We start from the raw sequence: 24,306 nt of genomic DNA on the forward strand, positions 1-24,306 counted from the left end.
GGCAAGATTTACAAGCAACAAAAAACATTGCTTTGCTTTTACAATTTACAATGTAAGTCAATAGAAATGTTCAACTTTATGACATTGTACAGTACACTTCATCAAAAATAACACTGTAAAACCTGTAAAATATGTCGGTAGTGATTGCCTATTGGTTCTAGATCAGGGTTGCTGACAGTAACATTCCAGTTAACCCTAACTGAATAAGATTGTGAACTAAATTAAAGAAATGAATGCCATCCCTGCAAATCTCTTTGGATGAAAGAAATCTGCTTAATATTGACGATCTATACACTCGCTCGCGAGAGACAGATCTGCATGTCAGGTCCTTATAGTCGCTGCGTTTGATCAAACATTGACATGTTAACTAACTATTTTGCTGACATGTTGTAGTCGTGCATCAATAGCATGTGTTGAAAAGCAGATTTAAAGGAAGTCTGTCTCTCCGACGACCGGCTTTAGCGTCCCGGCGGCTGCGTTGACGGTGAAGGCAGAGATGCTGATTTGGCGTTCGACCTCGTCCCAGGCCTTCTGAGGGTTCACCGCATTCTCAATGTCGAACAAAGCGTCATAAATCCCTGGGAAAGACTCGCCTGCGTATTTATTGTGACTGCTGGGTGCGAAGATGACATGCCTGGAAGAAACGAAAGAGAAAAAGACAAACATGTTTGTGCATGGACCAAAAAACATCTAATCAGACACGGGTAATACTTAAACTGATCCACAAAACACTGTTGAGTGTTATTACCTTCTTAATGGAAGTACAGGTTATGCTAAATTTGGCATTTGACAGTGCATTGTGGGTAGGAGCGAACTATACCAAGAAAAAGCCATTCTTCAGAGCTCTAATACTACAAAACGTGTGATTGTTTCTGTTTTTAGACTTAAACCACTAATCCTAAGTTTTAAACGTGAGTTATGAACTTCACAATGTAATGATAGATTGTGCTTTACCTGTAAAATGGTCTTCCAGGCAAACCCAACGGATCAATGAAAGCTCTCTCTAAATACATCAGCTGATCATTTACCATCCGCACATCCAGGGCACTGAGAGACAGATAAAGATAAGGTAACAGTTGTAATGTGTCATGAGATGTGACACAGGAACACGTCATCATATAACAGGCCATGAGACTCTATAACAGCACTGTGACACAACACCTAACCTGTGCGTAAACTCAAAGCTAGCGTTTAGTGCTGAAGACTGTGCTGTTGTTTTGTCATTCATACTTAGAAGTGTCGAGCTGATCAAGATGCTGATGAAAGTCTCTCGCTGCGACCGTGAAGTTCTCAACTGCTGAGAAGAGAGAGTCTAGAAACACATGATAAAGAAAGAGGTTGACTGTCAGGAGATAAATCAAGAGCTTTGCATTTGACATGGAAATAACTGCGTGTGGAGAGATGGGATGCATCCAAATTCTTATACTCATATCTATGGCACACTTTTTTCTTTTACGTGCTACACTCTTAAAAAATAAAGTTTCAAAAAGGGTGTTTTTGCAGCAATGGCACAGAATAACCAGTTTTGGTTCTTCAAAGAAACTTTCAGTGGTCACTTCTTAAAGTGGACCTATTATGTCCTTTTTCAAAGTCTTGGTTTTGTTTCTGGCTCTACTAGAACAGGTTTTCATGCTTAAATGTTCAAAAAACACATTATTTCCCCATATTCTCCATTGTTGCAGCTCCTCTCTTCCCAGTCTGTCAGTAACGCTCTGGGATGCGTTTCCCAAAAGCATCATTGGCCAACTATGTTCGCAAGTTTCATCGTTATCAGCATAGTTCAACGAGTCTGTGTTTCCCTGAAACCATCGTTGGAACGACAGCTCTCCACCTGTGGTTAGAAGCAGAGTTTCTAGTTTGCATGACATGTGGACTTAATAAACCCTTGTCTTGAGCAAAATAAGCAAGCTGACATTCCGTACAACCTGTGTCTTTTATTTAGAATACATACAAATGTCATTTACGTCTTTTAGTTTGTCAAGAGATTTAAAGCACTGTTTTTGAAGAGTGCGCATGTGCGATCGTGCTCTACTATGTAAGAACGAGCCTATGATTGAATCTGGAAATAAAGCAAAATAGTCCTCAGATGCCATGTCTGTAATTTATATCAAAACATCTAGCGTTAATTCAATCTCAAACAGTTTCATTAAAAGAAGGTATTACTCCACCACGTGCGTGACATCATTAACCAACATGGTTGAACGACCAATTTGCGACAATATGTTTCGGTTGATTTCTTCAACGATGCATCGCACTACGGTAGTTAAGCAGCGAGTTTCGTCGTTGTTCGGGAAACGCACCCCTGTTTAGTTCCTGTCTCTATGAAGCCCCTCCTTCTGAAAATCACAATATGCTCTGATTGGTCGGCTGGACCAGTGTGTTGTGATTGGTCACGTGCTTAAAGTGTGTTTGGGAAATGTCCCGCCTCTTAACATAACCTCGAGTTTCAACACACTACTAACTAACTCAATCAGGCCCCGCCCCTTTATTCTGCGTAAGAATTATTTAAATGAGGAATATTGTGACGTGTTCGTTCCCAGAAGAAACTCAAGACTACAATGGAGGCGTTTCAGGGAGTTCAGAAACAGTGACAGTGACTACGTTTACAAGCTGTTAAAATTCGGGTGATGGTCGGGTTAAGGTCACTATTTGGGTTTCTGAAACATTCGGAATAACCCGTTTACATGCGTGAGCAGAGAGAGTTACTCCTGTATACATTTACCATTTACCATTTACATGGAATTTGTAATCAATTGGCAATATCCCGATGTAAACGGCCACGCACGGTTAGCGTCTGGACGTAAGGACAACCTTAAAACGCAATATGCGTCATTTCCGATTCTTCTTCCTGTATCCAAAGACAACAACAACAGCAGCAGCACGCGGATAATGAATAGTTCGGGGCAGATAGCGATCGCCTTTGTTTGCGCTTTCCTCCTCGCTCCAAAAGTGTGGTGCTGTGCTGCGTCTCGCCATGTTTACCTCTACTTCTTGTTTACTTCCGGTATACTGCACGTGGGTTTTTGTATGCGCCGTCTCTACTCAAAAGACCAAGATTCCTTGCGAATAGAACATGCGCAGAACACAAATCAATGTTCCTTTTGATGGGGAAATGCCGATACGTGTTTACATGACCAAATATTCGGGTTAGAAAAGGGGTACCCCAGGGATCATATCCGGGTTTTTAAAAACCGGGATATGAGCATATTCGGGTTTTTGCCGGTGTTTACATGGCCGTGCGCGACCGGGTTATTGCTAATATCCCGGTTTTGAACGGGTTATTGGCTGCATGTAAACGTAGTCACTGATAAAGAGAATAACTCCTGATGGAGGGACTTTGTAACATTGCAGAGTTTTTTCATGCTCAAACAGCAACATTACACACTAAAGAAAGATGAACATGGGAAAAAGGCATGATAGGTCCTCTTTATAAGAACCATTTTTTCTGAGCGTGAATAACATTTTAATTATCTGAAGAAACGTTTTCTACTATAAAAAATTGTTTGTGTAATGGATGTTAAAGGTGTTTCATGGAACTCTTATTACCCCCTCAGAAAGTCCCTGCTGGCAAGGTAGTACTTTTTCAAAGAACATGCTGATTGGTTGAGTTCACACAGCATCTATTTTTAAAAGTCTGTTGCGGTGCGTGCAGTAACAGTCGTTTGCTATTCAAATCAACAATGGAGTTTAAAAAATACGACCGATGTACCGACGACGAGGTTCAGGCTTTATTAGTCTTAAATTCAGAGGATGAAATCCAGCGGGAACTGGAAAGTCGCGCGCAGTCCTACGTCACCAAACTAATTTGCCTAATCTTCACGGTACTTTAGACCGCGGTGGAAACGCAGACAGCAACAGGTCCGGGGGAAAAAAAGTTCCTGGGACAAATTGTTTCGGGTAATTTCGGTGGAAACGCGGCTAGAGTGCATGATTTGATCATACTAATCTTGCATATTAAATGATGGATAGTTTGCGTACCGAATGAGATGCCGAACTGCTGCATGGCGGCAGGATGCTTCAGTGCTAGCTGGTGAATGCTGTTAGCGTATTTGCTGAGAGACGAGGCGTATTCTGTACAGTCCAGAGATAAGATCAGAGAATCAGCCAAACTGAAGATCAGTCCACCTCGAACACGGGCCACCGCCTCCAGCCTGCGGAAACTCGGGTCGTAGAAGCGCTCCACGATCTCATAGGTCTCGTACACGCTGTGGTAAACCGGGTAACTGCTGTAGCGCTCAGTTTTCTGGGAGAAATGGTGGTACAAAACAATTTAAATGCTGCAAATTTAAAATCTATTTTGCGTAGATGTAAACACTGACAGGACTTAAATAAATACAGTGTTGCACACAAACACACTCACCCGGTTTTTGGTGTATCTCGCCCTTCCAGACGCAATCCCTAATCTGATGAAATACGCTTCAAATTCACTACCAGAGCCCAGTTTACTGATCCTGCAGGGAGAACACACACATTTGAGATGCATGTCATGAATCTATAATCAGTCAGATGGTCTTATAGATGATTATGATCATCATGTGCATCTCTGTCTGTGGAGTTATCTCGTTTGTGCCAGCTCTCGTACAGACTCATGCCCTCCTCTCCTTCCTCTGGACTCAAAACCTTCAGAAACATCACTTATTTACACTTTATCACATATTAACATCACTTGCATTTATAGTGAGAAATATTGATAGTAAAACAGAACGATAGAACAATAGATAGATAGATAGATAGATAGTCAGTCAGACAGACAGATACATAGATCTTAACTTTTCTAAACTGAATCTCACCTTCTTTGTGATGTCATAAACCAGAGTGTGTAGGGAGGGGGTGCAGTCGACCCTCAGTGTGTACATACCTGCACACACACACACACTAGCGTCTGCAAATCAACACTTAATAAATTAAATCTGGCGTCTTCAAATCGACACCCATAGCGTCTTCCAATCGACACTTAATAACCTTTATACTCTAGCTCTCTGCGTCTTCCATCGACAACTGGCCGAGTCTCTTACCCTAACTTCTTAGCTGCCCTAAACTGACCTGCTGCGCAGCAGAAATAACAGACAGACTTTCAGCAAATGTCCTTTAAATGCCTTTATTAACGGCCGGGAGAGTGTTCGAGTAGTTCTCAGAGAAACTCTCCCAAGAAGAATCAAGGCCAGAGGATCTCAGACAAATTCCATTGAGAATCCCACCGTAAAACACAGATACAACAGTTTTTATAGAATCGAGAAAACAAATAACACTTTACGGTAAGGGTACATGAATTATCATGAATTCATGTATAAATTCATGCATGAAATATGCATTCATTCATGCATTAATATCTCATGAATCATCAGGAACTAACACGAGTTCAACGTTTTTCATTCATGACTTCATGGATGAACAACACCTTAATTAAAACATTAACTAAGATGAGTACATCGTCATGAATTATGATTTATTACGCATGATCATGATGTTTTCTTTGTTCACAAAAAAAAAAAAAAATTGGTCTTTACCACCCATTGTGGATAAAGCTATGGTTATGGTACATGAATCATCTTGAATTCATGCATAAAAAAAAGCATTAATTCATGCATGCAAGACTACTCTTCGAATTATTAAAGGAATGTACAAAAATACACATTACCTTATGCATGCAAACAGGCTAGAACAGTAAATCAATTAATGTGAGAACTGTTTTCCTGAAATAGCCTGCAGGTAAGTGGACAGACCCCAAAATTGGCCAATCACAGCACATAACATACAAATTCTGTTGGCATTCAAATACAGTAGTCATCATTAACTAAGCATTATTTATCAATGACTTCATCATGTGTGTGGCCCCTCAACTAAAGTGGTGACTCGGTCCTTTGAAACACTGATGAACAATGTGTTTTCATTATGATCTGAGTTATCCAGCATGTTCATGTCTTCTTCATAGCCTGCAGGTAAATGGACAGACCCCAAAATTGGCCAATCACAGCACATAACATACGAATTCTGTTGGCATTCAAATACAGTAGTCATCATTAACTAAGCATTATTTATCAATGACTTCATCATGTGTGTGGCCCCTCAACTAAAGTGGTGACTCGGTCCTTTGAAACACTGATGAACAATGTGTTTTCATTATGATCTGAGTTATCCAGCATGTTCATGTCTTCTTCTTGGTGCTTTGAAACACTAATGAACAATGTGGCATAACTGTGAAATGAATATGAACATGAAAGTTCAAGCCTTTGCAAACAATGTACTGTGGACACAAATGACTTTGATCACTTGCAACGTGATCTCATGAGAATACGTTTGTATTTTTACATAAAGTGTAGTTGTACATTTATTTACGTTTTATACACACAGAAACGTATAATACTGACGTATTTACAGCACTAAAACGTATAACATTTACGTATTGACAGCACAAAAACGTAACGGTTAATTTATTTACGTATAAACAACTTTACCGACGTACAAATTTGTACGTATTCCTATTTAACTTATGCATATTAAAATCGTGGCATTAATATTTTGACTCTATTGCATTCAATTGTCTTATCAATTCAATTTTCAGTCGCATTTATTAATACAGTTTAACGTTACTATTACTCATATAATAACGTTACTCATAAATAATAACATTTCGGTTCGTGCCTTCTGCTGCAAACTCGTTTCGGAGGATTAGCCTACATGGTGTTAAACAAGAATACACTTTAAAACCTTAAAAAAAAGACTTAAAGAAACCGGATTAACATTTTTCATGGATTAATAACTTAAATTTTGCTATGTAACGTTAACGTTACCTCATACAAAACTATTATATAGGCTACTACCAGAGAGGACTGCGACACATCGTCATGTGAACGACTTTTGGTACCGGTTTTGACATTTTCTCAATAAATAAATTATTGTAATTATACGTGTCTGTCTGTTGTTTTAATTTATAATTGTAGCCTACGTAGTTTTAAGAAATTGTTAGGTTGAGGGGTAGGATTAGTGGCTCAAACTATCTTTTAATGCTAATATTGTTAATAAAACACATATATGTCCATTACGTTTTATCCTTTTAATATTGTCTATGAAATGGGTATGTTTAGGTGTGGGAGTAGGGTTAAGAGATCTTACAGTTATAATCTATAAAATGGTAAAAGGGAAATTATACAGATATCTTTATGATATGAAATATTCGTAAATAGTTTAACGTACGTTTTTTAGCTGTAAAATCGTAATAATGTTACGTTTAAACGTTGCAGATACGTCCATATTATACGTTTCAGCATATATCCAAACGTACAAAAAAGTACGCTTTCTATCTTTGAAAATTACGTATTAATACCTGCGTATTAACAATGAGACCACAGGCTGTAACTTTACTGCTTTATTCTTAAACGGTATAACGTTAAACCAGTTAAATCAACAGCTGGAAAGAGCTGAGCAGGAATTCAGTACATACACCATGAACTTTATTTTAAGTGCCTGTATATCTGAAAACTCTTTTACAAAACCATAAAGCTGTTTTACAATTTCATGATATGGAGGAGTCACATCAGTAGCTTTATACATTAAAAGGTGACTCTTTACCCAAAAAGAGATCAAGCTGTTTGTGGAAATTTTTAATTTTTAATTGTATTTATTTTTAAACAGCTTTATGGTTTTTAACTGGTTTATACCATTTAAGAATAAAGCAGTAAAGTTAAGATCAAAGTCCATTTGTGTCCACAGTACATTGTTTGCAAAGGCTCATTATTCATATCACAGTTATGCCACATTGTTCATCAGTGTTTCAAAGGACCGAGTCACCACTTTAGTTGAGGGGCCACACACATGATGAAGTCATTGATAAATAATGCTTAGTTAATGATGACTACTGTATTTGAATGCCAACAGAATTTGTATGTTATGTGCTGTGATTGGCCAATTTTGGGGTCTGTCCACTTACCTGCAGGCTATTTCAGGAAAACAGTTCTCACATTAATTGATTTACTGTTCTAGCCTGTTTGCATGCATAAGGTAATGTGTATTTTTGTACATTCCTTTAATAATTCGAAGAGTAGTCTTGCATGCATGAATTAATGCTTTTTTATGCATGAATTCATGATGATTCATGTACCATAACCATAGCTTTATCCACAATGGGTGGTAAAGACCAATTTTTTTTGGGTAAACAAAGAAAACATCATGATCATGCGTAATAAATCATAATTCATGATGATGTACTCATCTTAGTTAATGTTTTAATTAAGGTGTTGTTCATCCATGAAGTCATGAATGAAAAACGTTGAACTCGTGTTAGTTCCTGATGATTCATGAGATATTAATGCATGAATGAATGCATATTTCATGCATGAATTTATACATGAATTCATGATAATTCATGTACCCTTACCGTAAAGTGTTACCAATAAGACTAATATGTCACCTTCAATATGATTGGTTCAAAAGTCCCAACCTTTTTCCTCTGTCACTGGCACAAGCAAACTCTGTTTTAATGATGACTTCATTTGTTAATCACAAGATTCTAACAGACTGTCTAGTTTCATTTCCCAAACTATGTTATTTATACACACACACGCACACACTCAAAGTCACAAGTACAGTACATCCTGTTCAAATGTTAGATGTTAAATAAGGTTAGATGTTAGAAACATGGTTAGTTTAATATACAGTTTAAAATTTCTACGACACGTACAACAAAGTTGTTCTTTTACCTGTGAAGGGAAAAAACGGTGAACAGAATACAAAAAGAGAAAAGTTTTACTTACTTTTACCTTTTCTTATTTATTTAACTATTTATTTATTTATTTATATATCTATTTATTTACCCCACTGATCCAACTTCAATTTTAATGTGTGTTGTGTTACAGTAAAGTCTTTCTGTATTCAACATCTGGTCTCCAGCGTAAGTTTTATATCTTTCCACCTCCATCATAACCTAGAACTGGTCCAGTATAAGTGTTGTGTTGGAGGACCCAAGTGCCACATATTTGTCCATATTATTGCAAGTGCAGTTAGCTTGCAGAGACTCCGCCCACAAGCTCTGCTGATTGGCTGTGACTCGTGATTGATTTTGTCACGTTGAATCCTGGGGCAAGTTATAGTATATAGTTATAGTTACTGGTATAGTCTCAAACCGGTGCGCAACGTTTTGCTACGGTTTCCGGGTTGAACGACATGTTTCCTGGAAACAGTGTGTAATGGGGTTTGAGATGCTTTTTCTCTTGTTTGGTGCAGAGCTTTATATGGATCTGGTTTGGTGGGTGTGTTCGAAAATGTCAGCCCAATCAGCAGCAACATGTATATAAACCACGCGGTATTAAAGAGACAGCTCACACAATGGGTCCAAGTAAAGTCGTTTACAAATGTGTAGTATACGCAACAATTGAATATATTAGAAGACATGTTTGTCTTTTCATCCTGAAATATGATGCAAATGTTGGATCACAATAATTAGGAACCACAGTTTCCACAAATCCCTTTACTCAATTGGGATGTTCTCATTTATTCTGGATGGCAGGGGCAGTGACTAGGGGTGTAACGATACCCTCATGTCACGATTCGATGCATATCACGATACTGAACTAATGATACAATATTATTGCGATACGCCAAAACATATGGTAAAAGGTTAACAAAAAATGTACTGTTGATTAAAATGCTAAATTTGGTGTTACATTGTGGGTGTAAATTAATAGGGTTGGACTTAGTGTTGTCAACCCAATGCACAGGACAATGGTGACACCAGAATAACATTATATGTGGTAGTTTAATGTAATAATAATTTGTTATATTTATATAGCGCTTTTCTAGGTACTCAAATCGCTTTACATGGAAGAGGGAATCTCCTCAACCACCACCAATGTGCAGCATCCACCTGGATGATGCGACGGTAGCCATACTGGCGAGAACGCCCACCACACACCAGCTTACTGGTGGAGAGGAGACAGTGATGAAGTCAATCAGTATATGGGGATGATTAGGAGGCCATGATGGATAGAGGCCAATGGGCAAATTTGGTCAGGATGCCGGGGTTACACCCCTACTCTTTTTCGAACGACATCCTGGGATTTTTAATGACCACAGAGAGTCAGGACCTCGGTTTAACGTCTCATCCGAAGTACGGTGCTCTTTGACAGTATAGTGTCCCCATCACTACACTGGGGCGTTAGGACCCCACAGACCACAAGGTGAGCGCCCCCTGCTGGCCTCACTAACACCTCTTCCAGCAGCAAACTGGTTTTCTCAGGAGGTCTCCCATCCAGGTACTAACCAGGCTCAACTCTGCTTAGCTTCAGTGGGCCACCAGTCTTGGGCTACAGGGTGATATGGCTGCTGGCCAAATGTAGTACTGTAGTAATGTAGTACTGACACTAAAACTCTGAAAACTTTAACTTTTTCTCATACAGAAATAGGTTGAACTATCCACGATACATATTGATGCATTTTTGTATAGCGATATATTGTGACACGATATATTGTAACATCCCTAGCAGTGACTGAACACAAAGAATGGCCTTCTCAGCTGCCATAGTTGCAACTCTTGCGTCATCAGAACAGGGAGTTCGACGCACCACCGTTTCCATTTAAAAAACGTTTTTGCAACTTTTTGTCGGGGCTGATCTTGGTTGAATCTTGTCGTATAACATCTTTATTAAGTAACAAGTAATTTTTTGCAATTTTTGTAATTCTACATGTGTATGTAAAAATGGTTTTTACAAATAATTCTCTCAAATGACAATTTATGCAAGATTTACAAGCCCCCCCCCCCCCCCCCCCCCCAAAAAAAAAAAAAAAAAAAAACATTGCTTCCACAATTTACAATGTAAGTCAATACAAATGGTCAACTTTATGACATTGTACAGTACACTTACATCTTACACTTACTTACAATACATAAAAAAATATCATTGTAAAACCTGTAAAATATGTCAGTAGTGATTGCCTATTGGTTCTAGATCAGGGTAGCTGACAGTAACATTACAGTCAACCCTAACTGAATAAGATTGTGTACTAAATAAAGAAATTATTTCTATCCCTGCTTGTCTCTTCGGATAAAAGAAATGCTTAATATTGACGATCTATCCGCTCGCTCGTGACAGACAGATCTGCATGTCAGGTCATTATAGTTGCTGCGTTCATAATGGACTGTATTGGCAGATCGTTCACATGATTGTTAAAAAAGTTTTGTAGGTTTCGCACGTTCTCATCTTTGTTTCTTTTTGGCTAATTACCACCATGTTGGGCTGTGTCTATTATTCTTAAATGCATCAACTCAGAATGGCCAACGTTGGTTTGGTTGCTTGTGTTACATAAGAAAATCATTTTTGTCTACCTGATTTAATGCGGTGCGGTTCGGGTCGCGGTCTTTATGCTATATATCACTGCTATATTCTGTTTAGTTGCTATATTCTGTTTAGTTGCTACTGCGAGTGCGGGTTTACCAAACAGAACACGTGCACGTGCATGACTCTGAGCGCGCGCGTAACGTGACGCTATCATTGTTCTGCGCGTAAAAAGTGAAAGTAAATGATCAGAGTTGATGTTTCGTCATTTAAACAGCCAGAATCGATTCTATACTGAGTATCAAATGCAAAGTGTTTCATGGAAACCTTCACAAAATCTAAGATACGAATTTACGTGTAACTACTTGATAGAAACGGCGGTGGATTTTGTGAATCTGAATGTGATCAAACGTTGATCAAGGTGAGTGTTCAGGTCTCGAGACGTCTTACAGGTGACTTCCGCATTTAGGCCAATATTCGCATATTTCCCCTAAAGAACATAGTTATTTGATATGTGTTTGATTAATATTTTTCATTTTAGAGTAAAACATGCTTTCATTGTTTCGTGTTATATTTTCGGTGGTTTATTTAGCATTTCTGTTAATATACGACTAACATTGTGTATTTGAGTGAACGCCGCGTCTCATGATCCTGTTTCTCTGAATCTCAGGTTCCGTTCAGCTGAATTATTGTTTGTCATTTCCATTCAGAGTCAGTGGTGAAGATCAGATTCTGTTTCAACTGTTCAGCTTCATCATGGATGAAACTCAAACATCCAGAGATGAAGATTTTTATCCAGGTTGCAGGTATTTTGAATAAACTCCAGATTAAATCATCTTTAACTTATAGTAAATTATAGTAAAATATAGTAAGTTAAAAACTTTAATTTTATTGAAAATAATTAGACCAGTCAGTTTTTTTTAAATACCTTTTAAGAACTTATATTAAAATATTTTCACCATTAATTTTTTTTTAAATGTTATAGTTCAGTTCATCATAAGAGATCAGAACCAGAGCCCAGCTGTGTGTCTATGAGGAGTGACGGCTCTATGAATCCGCCAGTACATTTTAAGAGTGCAGATACACAACATAACATCAGGTATAATGTTTCTGTGAAAATATGACTACTACAGCATGATATTTTTTTATTATCAGAATAATATTGGTGATATTTTCTTCAAGATATGAGAAATTCTTATGTGTATCTAATATTTTAATGTATGTAGTGTTACTCACACATGAGAGACGTATATGAGAGCACTTAGTTCATTTTACAGTTTTTTTTTTTTATCAACATTGTGAAAATATGTGATTTTTGAATACAGTTATTCAATGTATTAACTTTAATCTATTTTTGTTATAGTTCAGTTCATCAGAAGAGATCAGAACCAGAGCCCAGCTGTGTGTCTATGAGGAGTGACACGTCTATGGATAATTTAATACATTTTAAGAGTGAAGATACACAGACTGATCTCAGGTATTTCATTTCTATAAAAATATGATTATAATATGGCATTTTATATTATCAGAACATTATCAGTAATCTATTCTACAAGAAATTAATAATGTACAAGAATAATGTTTTGATGTTATAAAACAGCTTCAAACTCCTGCTGAGTTCCAGGCTAGTAATGTTTTGCGTCTTTTTCACCTTAATGTACGCAGTCTGGTAAACAAAATAGAATTAATAAGAATATGGGCTGATTCAACGAACTCTGACATTATTGTTCTCTCGGAGACATGGTTAAATAAATCTATTCCGAACACAATGATGCATATCGAGGGATATAATGTTTTTAGATCGAACCGCACAAAAAAAGTGGCGGAGTTGCAGTTTATATTAAGTCTAAGCTAAACTGCACTTGTATACTTTCAATCAGCAAACCAAACTGATTTGAACTTTTGCAATTAAATTACTTTTTTAAATGGTCCAGATATCATCGTTGTCGGATGTTATCGTCCCCTTTCGGCTTAAGTGAAGCTATTACTTCACTTACGGACCTTCTCCATAACTGGACTAAATCAGAGCTGAATTTACTCTGGGATTTAAACTGGGATTGGTTATCACAAATGTTTGATATATTCAAGGGTATTTGAGACTCTTTGTTTGGATCAATTGATAAATACCCAGTTAAATCATTAAGATCTAGATAAATCCACGCTACTTGATGTTATTTTAACTAATGCTCCTCAGATTCTCTGCGGTTAGAGTTTTTTGTAATGATGTTAGTGATCACTGTGTAATAGTATGTGTAAGAAATTGCAGGATTCTAAAGAGTAAACCACATTTTATCCTGAAACGACAATTTAAACATTTTAACGAACAAGCCTTTCTGCAAGATATTTATAACAGTGATTTATACGTTGTTTCACAGATACCCGATGTTGACATAGTATGGGAGTATTTTAAATGTACTTTTTTGACTATATGTGACAAACATGCACCTTTTAAAAGGTTTAGAGTAAGAAGTAGAGATAATCCCTGGTTTAATGAGTCAATATCTTATTTTATAAAAAAAGAAGAGGTGATGCACTGGCTAAAGCAAAGAAAACAAATAATCCCATGGATTGGGTAAATTATAGAAAAATAAGAAATAATTGCACAACATTGGTAAAAGATTCTAAATGTGACTATTACATAAATATGATGAATGAAAATTTGAACAATCCGACTAATTTCTGGAAATTGACCCAATCAGTTTGTGGTCAAAAAGCCTCCACCAGTCTGCTGAATTGTTTGAAATTAAATGAGAGTGTAATCCAGGACAAAGAAAATATTGAAAAAGCCTTTAACAGCCAATTTATCTCTGCTGACTTAATTTCAGGTTTTAGCAATTTAAAGGAACATAATATAGAAGTCAAATTGGAAAACACTTCATGTTGTTCTCAGCTGTTCACTTTTACTCCTATTTTAGTTACACGAGTTTATAAAGCCTTATCAAACTTGGATTGTAAAAAATCAGCGGGGTCTGATAAAATAGAGCTTTACTTTTTAAAAATTGCTGCAGATCTTATAACAGAGCCCATCACCTCTATATAAAATTTTAGTTTAAATTCAAATGTTATTCCCCGTGAATGGAAATCAGCTATGATTCTACCTTTGTTAAAAGGTGGTGATCCATCTGAGATGAATAATTATCGTCCGATTTCAAGGTTGTTGGTGATTGCAAAAGTATATTTATTTTTTGTAAATGATAAAGTGAAACAGTTTTTAACTGAAATTAAAATTTTAAATGAATTCCAGTCAGACTTTAGATCAGGTCACAGTACTATAACAGCAGCTATGCTGGTCACAAATGATATTATTAAATATTTGGATAGTAAACAGCATTGTGCAGCTTTATTTGTAGATCTCTCTAAAGCATTTGATTCTGTAGATCATAAACTTCTGTTGCAGAGATTTAGTTGAGTGGGTTTTAGTGAAACAGCTCTAAATTGGTTTAATAATTACTTATCAGAAAGAACTCAGTGTGTCTCAGTTGAAATGTATTTCAGCAGAACAAAGAATTAAAAAAGGTGTCCCACAGGTTCTGTTTTAGCAGCAATTTTATTTTCTATTTATATCAATGACATAGGTTGTGGGATAACCCCAGCTAGAATTAATCTATATGCTGATAACACAATCATTTACATGGTAACACATTCTGTGAACCAAGCCTTCTTTCGGTCTTTGCAACTGTCATTGTCAAATTTAAAACTGGTTTTAAACACGAAAAAAAATTTATTATATGCTTTTCACCCGTTGTTGCATTAAAACAGATCGCCCTATTTTAACGTTAGAAGGGGACTGTTTAGAAAGAGTAAATTGTGATAAATACTTAGGCATATGGCTGGATGAAAAACTGGGTTTTAATGTACATATTGGAAAATCTCTTGAAAAAGCTTAGACCAAAACTGGGTTTCCTTTTTCGTTTAAAGAAATGTTTTCCTTTTGAAGCAAGAAAGAATTATTCAAAGTTGTTTCCTCTCAGTGTTGGATTACAGTGATGTGATTTATATGCATGCAAGTTCATCTTCACTAAAAAAGCTAGATTGTGTATACCACCGCTGCCTTACGCTTTGTGACGAGTGCCTCTTTACGCACTCAACATTGTACCTTGTATGAATTGGTGGGTTGGACTTCTTTGTTTCAAAGGAGAAAAATACACATGTTGATGTTTATTGCTAAGGCATTGTTAGGAAAATTACCAATTTATATCTGTCGTCTTTTATCTTATTACACCTGTAATTATAGCACTAGATCTAGTGCTAAACTTCTTTTAAAGGTTCCTAGAGTACGTTGGGAGCTTGGAAAAACTGCCTTCTCTTTTATGCTCCCTGGTTATACGAGCTGCAGTGTAAAATAATGATAGAAACACTCCCCTCTTTAAAAGTTTTTAAAAATTTCTTATGGACCAATTTAAAGGAAACCTGTGTGTGTTTTGTGAAGTAGCTTTTGTTCTTTCATTTTATGAATGCTGGATAAAATTTAATGTAAGATTTCTACATTTAGATTTTATTTTTTTTTAGGTTTGTTTTTATCAAAAATCAAAAATCTTTTTATCTTAAATTATTTAAGGATAAATGAATATGTGATTTTTAAAAACAGTTATTCAATGTATTAACTTTTAATCTATTTATGTTATAGTTCAGTTCATCATAAGAGATCAGAACCAGAGCCCAGCTGTGTGTCTATGAGGAGTGACGGCTCTATGAATCCGCCAGTACATTTTAAGAGTGGAGATACACAACATGATCTCAGGTATAATGTTTCTGAGAAAATATGACTTCTACAGCTTGATACTTTTTATTATCAGAATAATATTGGTGATATTTTTTTCAAGATATGAGAAATTCTTATTAATGTGTAGCTAATATTTTAATGTATGTTGTGTTACTCACACATGAGAGACGTATATGAGAGCACTTATTCACAGTTTTTTTTTTTCTCAACATTGTGAAAATAAATTATTTAAGGATAAATTAATATGTGATTTTTGAATACAGTAATTCAATATATTAACTTGAATCTATTTATGTTATAGTTCAGTTCATCAGAAGAGATCAGATCCAGAGTCCAGCTGTGTGTCTTTGAGGAGTGACGCGTCTATGATTCGGCCAGTAGATTTTAAGAGTGGAGATACACAGACTGATCTCAGGTATTACATTTCAACCAAATATATGATTAAGAAAAGACATTGTGTTTATTAATACTGTGGTATTTTAATTTTACAGCCATGAAGTCCTCAACAGGTTTAGATCAAATCTGATGAAGAAGTTTGAGTGTCTGTATGAGGGAACAGCACAGCAGGGAAACCCAACACTCCTGAATGAGATTTACACAGAGCTCTACATCACAGAGAGTGAGAGTGGAGAGATCAGTAATGAACATGAGGTGAGACAGATTGAGACACAATCCAGGAGAGCAGCAACAGAGGACACACCGATCAAATGCAGTGACATCTTTAGACCTTTACCTGGACAAGACAAACCCATCAGAACTGTGCTGACAAAGGGAGTCGCTGGCATTGGAAAAACAGTCTCTGTGCAGAAGTTCATCCTGGACTGGGCTGAAGAGAAAGAGAATCAGGACGTCCAGCTCATATTTCCACTTCCTTTCAGAGAGATCAATCTGATGAAGGACAAAACACTCAGTCTTTCAGATCTTCTTCATGTCTTTTTCCCTGAAACTAAAGAAATGGAAATATCCAAAGACAAATATAAAGTGTTGTTCATCTTTGATGGTCTGGATGAGTGTCGTCTTCCCTTAAACTTTCACTGGAATGAGTTTCTATGGGATCAGACCGAAGAGACCTCAGTGGACCTGCTGCTGACAAACCTCATTGTGGGGAATCTGCTTCCCTCTGCTCTCATCTGGATCACCTCCAGACCAGCAGCAGCCGATCTCGTCCCCTCTGAGTGTGTCCATCGAGTGACAGAGGTACGAGGCTTCAATGATCCACAGAAGGAGGAATACTTCAGGAAGAGAATCAGTGATCAGAGTCTGGCCAATACAATCATCACACACCTGAAGTCATCAAGGAGCCTCTACATCATGTGCCACATCCCAGTGTTCTGCTGGATCTCAGCCACTGTTCTGGAGAAGATGTTGAGCGAAGCAGAGACTGGAGAGATTCCCAAGACTCTCACTCAGATGTACACACACTTCCTGATCCTTCAGACCAACATCAAACATGAGAAGGACTATGAGAAGAATGTGACCGATGAAGACATGATCCTCAAACTGGGGAAACTGGCTTTTCAGCAGCTTGAGAAAGGCAATGTGATCTTCTATGAGGAAGACCTGAGAGAGTGTGGCATTGATGTGACAGAAGCATCAGTTTACTCAGGATTGTGCACTCAGATTTTCAGAGAGGAGTTTGGCTGGTATCAGGGGAAAGTCTTCTGCTTTGTTCATCTGAGTGTTCAGGAACATCTAGCGGCTCTATATGTGCATCTCTCCTGTACAAACTTCAGCATAAATGTGTTTGACCCAATCACCAAACAGAGTTCACGGTCTAAAGTCAAGGACTGGTTTCAGCTCATGTTTAAATATGTTTCATTATCGGAGCTGCATCAGAGAGCTGTGGATGAGGCTCTACAGAGTAAAAATGGACATCTGGATCTTTTCCTGCGGTTTCTTCTGGGTCTGTCAGTGGAGTCTCATCAGATTCTCCTACAAAGACTAATGAAACAGACAAGAAGATCTGACAGCAATGAGGAAACAGTTGAGTACATCAAGGAGAAGATCAGGACCATTCACTCTCCAGAGAAATCCATAAATCTGTTCCACTGTCTGAATGAACTGGGTGATCGTTCACTAGTGGAGGAAATACAACAGTATCTGAAATCTGGAAGAATAAAGGAAGCCAAACTCTCTTCATCTCAGTGGTCAGCTGTTATCTTTGTGTTGTTGACATCAGAGGCGAAGCTGGAGTTTAATATTAATGATTTTGTTGGAAAAGACAATAAAACTGAACAACTAAAGGTTCTTCAGAAGCTTCTTCCTGTGATTAAAGAATCCAGATCAGTTCAGTAAGTATCAATCAGAACAATCAGTTCACTGTTAAAACATTAGGAAAATAAAAGTTCATAAATCTTCAGTGCTGCAGATGTTGTCCAGAGTTCAGTGGTCAGTATTTGATGTGTTTCTTAAACCGTGACAATGTAAAATTCCTTCAGGCATTCAAACAAAATCAGAAAATGTGTGTATGAATAAATAATTCAGGTTTATTAGTTGAATGTTCTTGCACATACAAAAGGAATTTAAATATTTAAAATAAATGATAAAGACATTAAGACCAAGCAAACAACTGGAGAAACAGCTCATTTTATCAAAACATTTGATGTATGGTTTACACAGCAGAGTCATACATTTATATTTTACTATTACATGGACAATTAAACATTTACTTGATGTTTAGATTAAAGTTTACTAAAACTTGACATTTTAATTTTACTGTTAGATCGACAATTAAGAATCAAATCCCTGAGTATGTGAAATTAGTGATGGTTCTCTAGTAAAGTTCAGATTTAATGTGTAGCAATGACTTGCATAACAAGAATAGCAATGTACAATGAGACATTTAAAATTATTTACAAGTCATTACTTTTGCAAATATTTGGAATGGAATTTCAAAAATATATATTGATATGAATATTTTTCTATTTATATATTAATCTGTTGTGCGTATCTATTTTGACATGCCGTTCTGCAGTGTGTAATTGGCCATCGGTCCTCTCAGCAGCAGAAAAACAAAACTTTTATTCAATGGATTATGTATAGCCTCGAAAGAGCGCTTCCTTTACAATCATTATAAAGCTGTCACTCATCTCAGTTCACAATCTCACAAAGTTCCATTATAAACAACAACAGTTGTCTACACTGCATAAAGAAAATCTGTATTTTTGTTAATGAGAGGATTCGCGAGCGTGAAGAAATCGGCACTGAACAAAAAAGAGATCAGCAAACATGTCTGTGATTGGCTACATTTCTTACCGCTGCAAAAACACTTTGTAAATAGAAACATTTGACTATGAACCTTGGATAAGAATTGTTTATATTTGAGTTGAAATTTGTTGGAAAGCCATTTGATAGTGTTTAAATTATGCTATTTGATTTTCATCTCTCTACAGGTTGAGTTATTGTGATCTCACAGATGAAGGTTTTGCTGCTCTGACTTCAGCTCTGATATCAAACCCTGAACACCTGAGAGAACTGGATCTGTCTGGAAATAAAATAGGAAAATCAGTGAATCTAGTGTCTGATGTACTACAGAATCCTCACTGTAAACTGGAGAAATTAGAGTAAGATCATATTTGACTCTCACACATGAATCACAATGTAAAGTATATTTGAAGTGTTCAGCCTCTTTCTGCTGCTGTGAGTTCAGATTATTGAGCTGTAAATGATTGAACACATGAGCTGATCCTCAATAACATGAAACTGCAGGACTGAGAGTCACACTGAAATACACACTTTCACACACAATCAACATTTCAGTCTCTTGACTTTAAACAGACTCGAGCTCAACACAGTCAGAACTGAGAAATGAAGAACATGCTGGATTCATTCTTACTGTTAATTATGTTCAACTTTCTGCATTGACACTTTCTAAAGGATTGTTTTTAATTTTGTAAAATGAAAACACACTCACACACACACACTAATTGACACTCCATACATATTACATAGTACAGATCTAGTGAGTAAAAGTAAAACTAGCCTGTGTTGTGAATAGTCTCATTTATTAAAGCATATTTTGCACAAGACTGAATTTTAATATAGTGCAAATAAGAGATTATTTTTCCTGATTGAATGATACTTTAGATGTTTTATGATCATGTTTTGTGACATTTTAGATCTCAATCTAATGATCCATCAAACATATTAATTTGTGCTTTAAGTTTGAACTTTCTCTTTAATAATGGATTCACTGCTAAACTGATCTGATCTGAACTGAGAGAGTGAAGTGTGTGTCATTGTTCTCTACAGGTTGTGGGATTGTGGCGTCACAGATAAAGGTTTTACTGCTCTGACTTCAGCTCTGAGATCAAACCCTGAACACCTGAGAGAACTGGATCTGTCTGGGAATAAAATAGGAAAATCAGTGAATCTGCTGTCTGATGTACTACAGAATCCTCACTGTAAACTGGAGAAACTGAGGTAAGATCATATTTGACTCTCACAATGTAAAGTATATTTGAAGTGTTCAGCCTCTTTCTGCTGCTGTGAGTTCAGATTATTGAGCTGTAAATGATTAAACACGTTTTACATCATCAATCAATGACACGTTTGGTGATGTGAGCTGCGTTACACGCGGGATTGAAATAGTGACTATAAAGAAATCTCGGTAACACTTTATAATAACTGCATGCTATTAATTATTAGTTAAGCATTAGTAAACAGTTAATTCATCATTTATAAAGCATTAATAGACATTAATAAGCAGTTTATAAATACAGTTATAAATGCCGTATTCTTGATTTAAAAGCATATTTATAATGTGTTTAATAATTGTATTTTCATACTTTTTTAATGATCAATTTATCACTTCTAAATTAAGTATTGCATTATTTACAAAGCAGTTATTTAGGAGTTGTCAGTGGTTCATACGATTACTTAGAAAGTGTTAGTAAATGATTAATAAACTATTTAAATGTACATCTTATGTACATCTTATGTACATTGTACTCAATGATGTAAATGTACATCAATGTACATCTTATTATTCAGACATATAGTAATAGTTACTTAGTGTGTTAATAAATGCTTTATTAGCATGTATTTCTACTGTAATTCAGGGTTAATTCAGTTAGTTATAAAGCATTTATTAGTGGTCAGTGAACTATTTTTGTGAGCTCATCTAAAGTGAGGACTAGTTACAGTATGCCTTGTAAAGCATTTACAAAGGAGATTTAAAGGGGTCATGACATGAGAAACCAAATTTGCCTTGATATTTTGGTATATAAGAGGTCTTTGTACCATTAAAACGTCCTGCAAGTTTCATAGCTTAAGACGTCCTCCCCATTATAAACGAATCATTTATTTAATCAAGCTCTAAATACAGCTCGTTCTGGATCGATGGTATGAAGTGACGTCACGGTACGAAGTGACGTACCAGTCGTTGGCATATGACCGCCTCCAGCGTAGACAACTACGCCTCATTTCATCATCGCATCTGTCACGCGCTTCACATGTGTTCAGTCGACGTGCAGCGAGTGGGTCTGTTTACAAGAAGATTGCGATGTCACGCAGATGTGCTGTTCCTGGCTGTGGACAAACAACATGTTTGAATAATATACGCTGCTGAAAGATCCAGACGTCAGGGGAAGATGGATGCAGTTTATTTTTTGCGGACGTCCCAGTCACGGCAGTGTTAATTTAAGCGTGTGTTCTCCACATTTCAAGGATGAGTGACAGTTGAGAACAATCGCAGTATGATGCTGGCTTTGCCAGAAAACTTTTGTATAAGATAAGGCTGTGTGGACTATTCTGGGCTCAACAACGACGACGCAAACTGTAAGTAATGTAGGCTATTTAAAACTTAAAACTTTTTAAAAACGTTTATTGCAGTTTAATTCATTATGAATAATCACCGTGTTTTTACTTAGTTTAGCCTACTTATTGTTTTCATGACCGTCATGTTCATGCCCCGTAGGCTATTAAAAGATGTAGGCTGTCAAACTGACAAAATAGTTTCACACTTTCTATGTGGAGGGGCTGATGCATTCTTAGTTGTGTTGATGGTTAATTTCCTCTGATTCCGACTCAAACATCATTGCAATCGCCATCGCCTCGCACGCATCACCCGTTACTATGGTAACGGTAAACACAGCTCCGCAAAATCCGCACGTTTTGACAAGGGGGCGTTAACAATTGATGCATAGGCACTGACGTTAGCCAATCATAACAGTGGGCGTTAACACTGAACTCTTAAAGGGGGAAACACCCCCAAAACAGACTGTTTGAATCAGAGGATGAGAAACAGGGTGGGAAAAGGTCATAAATCACTCAATTTTAAACGTTTTTTGTCCAAAAAACTATAGTAATACTATAATTGCACCTAAGGGAACATAATAAAAGAAAAGAAAAAACCATGTCATGACCCCTTTAAAGGCTGTTCAATATTTTTATGTTCTGTATCACTGTGTTGTGTTTGTTTCCTTTTTCTGTTTAAAAGATAAATTAGCCTTTAAATCTCCTTTGCAAATGCTTTACAAAGCATAAATAGTCCTCACTTTAGATGAACTCACAAAAATAGTTAAAAGACCACTACTAAATGCTTTATAACCACCTTAATTTACTACATTTACTTACACTTTCTAAGTGATCTTATGAATCAATGACAACACCTAAATAACTGGTTTGTAAATAATGCAATACTTAATTGAAAAATTATAAAGTGAAGTGATCATTAATAAATTATGAAAATACAATTATTAAACACATTATAGATATGCTTAGAAATCAAGATTAAAGCATTTATAGCAGTATTTATAAACTGCTTATTAATGTCTATTAATGCTTTATAAATGATGAATGAACTGTTTACTAATGCTTAACTAATGATTAATAGTGTGCAGTTATTATAAAGTGTTACCGAAATCTCTAATGTTTTATTTTGGTCATGGCTTGTCATGAAAAACTAAGACAATGTGACGGTTGTTGTAGGAGAAGTCACACTGCAGGACTGAGAGTCAAATCTTCAGACACTGTCAGAATCTCGTCGGAGGTAAAATTTGATCGCACCGGTCATTAATCGGCTGTCGTGAACATCAAATAGAGCTGCACGATTAATCGCAATTAATTCAATTCAAATTTATTTGTATAGCGCTTTTCACAATACATATTGTTTCAAAGCAGCTTTACAGAAAGTGCATTTCAGAAATGTACATAGAAAAATACAGTTAGTTAATCATGTATTAATTTAGGGCATAACATATCGCCGGCGTCGAGTCGTCTCTTCACAGGCTTCGAGTCGTCTCTCTTCACAGGCGTCGAGTCGTCTCTTCACAGGCTTCGAGTTGTCTCTGCACGGGTGTTGGGGCATCTGAAGTTTCCATGAGAGGCTGGATACAAACTGGAGCTGACGAACTCTATTTACCTTGGGACTAGCGTCCTGAGATAACAACAGAAAAGCAGATGTGAAATAATTAGCATAGCTGCTGTTCATAATATTAATGCATTCAATCTGATTCAACTGTAGTATAAAAGGTAAGTATTATGTGGATGCTTGGCTAAAGAGATGCGTCTTTAATCTAGTTTTAAACTGGGACAGCGAGTCTGAGCCTCGAACAATATCAGGAAGGCCATTCCACAGTTTAGGAGCTAAATGTGAAAACGCCCTCCCCCTTTAGTGGACTTAGATATCCTAGGAATGACCAGAAGCCTCGAATTTAGTGATCTTAAAGAGCGCGATGGATTGTAGGGCGATAGAAGTTCCGTTAAATACCCAGGAGCTAAACCATTTAGGGCTTTATAGGTCAGTAGTAATACTTTGTAATTGATACGGAACTTAATAGGTAACCAGTGTAGAGATGATAGAATTGGTGTTATATGATCATATTTTCTTGACCTAGTAAGAACTCTAGCAGCTGCATTTTGGACTAACTGTAGCTTGTTTATTGAGGATGCAGGACAACCAGCTAATAAAGCATTACAGTAATCTAGTCTCGAGGTCATGAATGCATGACCTAACTTTTCTGCATCAGAAACAGATAGCATGTTACGTAGCTTAGCAATGTTTCTAAGGTGGAAAAAGGCTGTTCTTGTAACATATGAAATATGATTTTCGAAAGACAAGTTGCGATCTAGTATAACTCCCAGGTCTTTTGCTGTAGTGGATAAAGTAACAGGACATCCTTCTAAATTAAAGTTGTATTGTAAGAGGTTTTGTGGGCAGTTTTTTTTACCAATAAGTAATACCTCCGTTTTATCTGAATTTAATAGCAGAAAATTACACGTCATCCAGTATTTTATATCTTTAACACACTCTGTCAATTTAGATAATTTATTGTTTTCATCTGGTCGTGATGAAATATATAATTGAATGTCATC

General features: G+C 36.6%; 2 protein-coding genes across 3 annotated transcripts in view; one reads left to right on the forward strand and one right to left on the reverse strand.

Annotated features, from left to right (window-relative positions):
- LOC309506383 (putative N-acetylated-alpha-linked acidic dipeptidase) overlaps positions 1-4,496 on the reverse strand; it is a 63,707-nt gene extending 59,211 nt beyond the window's left edge. Inside the window, exons 1-5 of one of the 2 annotated variants that reach the window (XM_082180281.1) lie at positions 4,361-4,496; positions 3,979-4,243; positions 1,231-1,312; positions 955-1,047; positions 54-634 (exon numbers count right to left, since the gene is read on the reverse strand). In XM_082180281.1, the coding sequence (XP_082036407.1) occupies positions 427-634; positions 955-1,047; positions 1,231-1,312; positions 3,979-4,243; positions 4,361-4,483 (771 nt within the window). In that variant the 5' untranslated portion in view covers positions 4,484-4,496 and the 3' untranslated portion in view covers positions 54-426. Of the gene's footprint in view, positions 1-53; positions 635-954; positions 1,048-1,230; positions 1,313-3,978; positions 4,244-4,360 lie in introns of those variants that run through there. The other variant, XM_082180280.1, reaches the window with a different exon arrangement.
- A 6,653-nt stretch (positions 4,497-11,149) lies between these two features.
- Positions 11,150-24,306, forward strand: part of LOC309506250 (NACHT, LRR and PYD domains-containing protein 3-like) — a 36,221-nt gene continuing 23,064 nt past the window's right edge. Inside the window, exons 1-7 of the mRNA XM_082180002.1 lie at positions 11,150-11,688; positions 11,978-12,073; positions 12,631-12,744; positions 15,895-16,008; positions 16,292-16,405; positions 16,482-18,281; positions 19,383-19,553. Of these exons, the coding sequence (XP_082036128.1) occupies positions 12,024-12,073; positions 12,631-12,744; positions 15,895-16,008; positions 16,292-16,405; positions 16,482-18,281; positions 19,383-19,553 (2,363 nt within the window). The 5' untranslated portion in view covers positions 11,150-11,688; positions 11,978-12,023. The remainder of the gene's footprint in view (positions 11,689-11,977; positions 12,074-12,630; positions 12,745-15,894; positions 16,009-16,291; positions 16,406-16,481; positions 18,282-19,382; positions 19,554-24,306) is intronic.

The sequence above is a fragment of the Leuciscus leuciscus genome (assembly GCF_965113295.1).
Source record: "Leuciscus leuciscus genome assembly, chromosome: 9".
Taxonomy (NCBI): domain Eukaryota; kingdom Metazoa; phylum Chordata; class Actinopteri; order Cypriniformes; family Leuciscidae; genus Leuciscus; species Leuciscus leuciscus.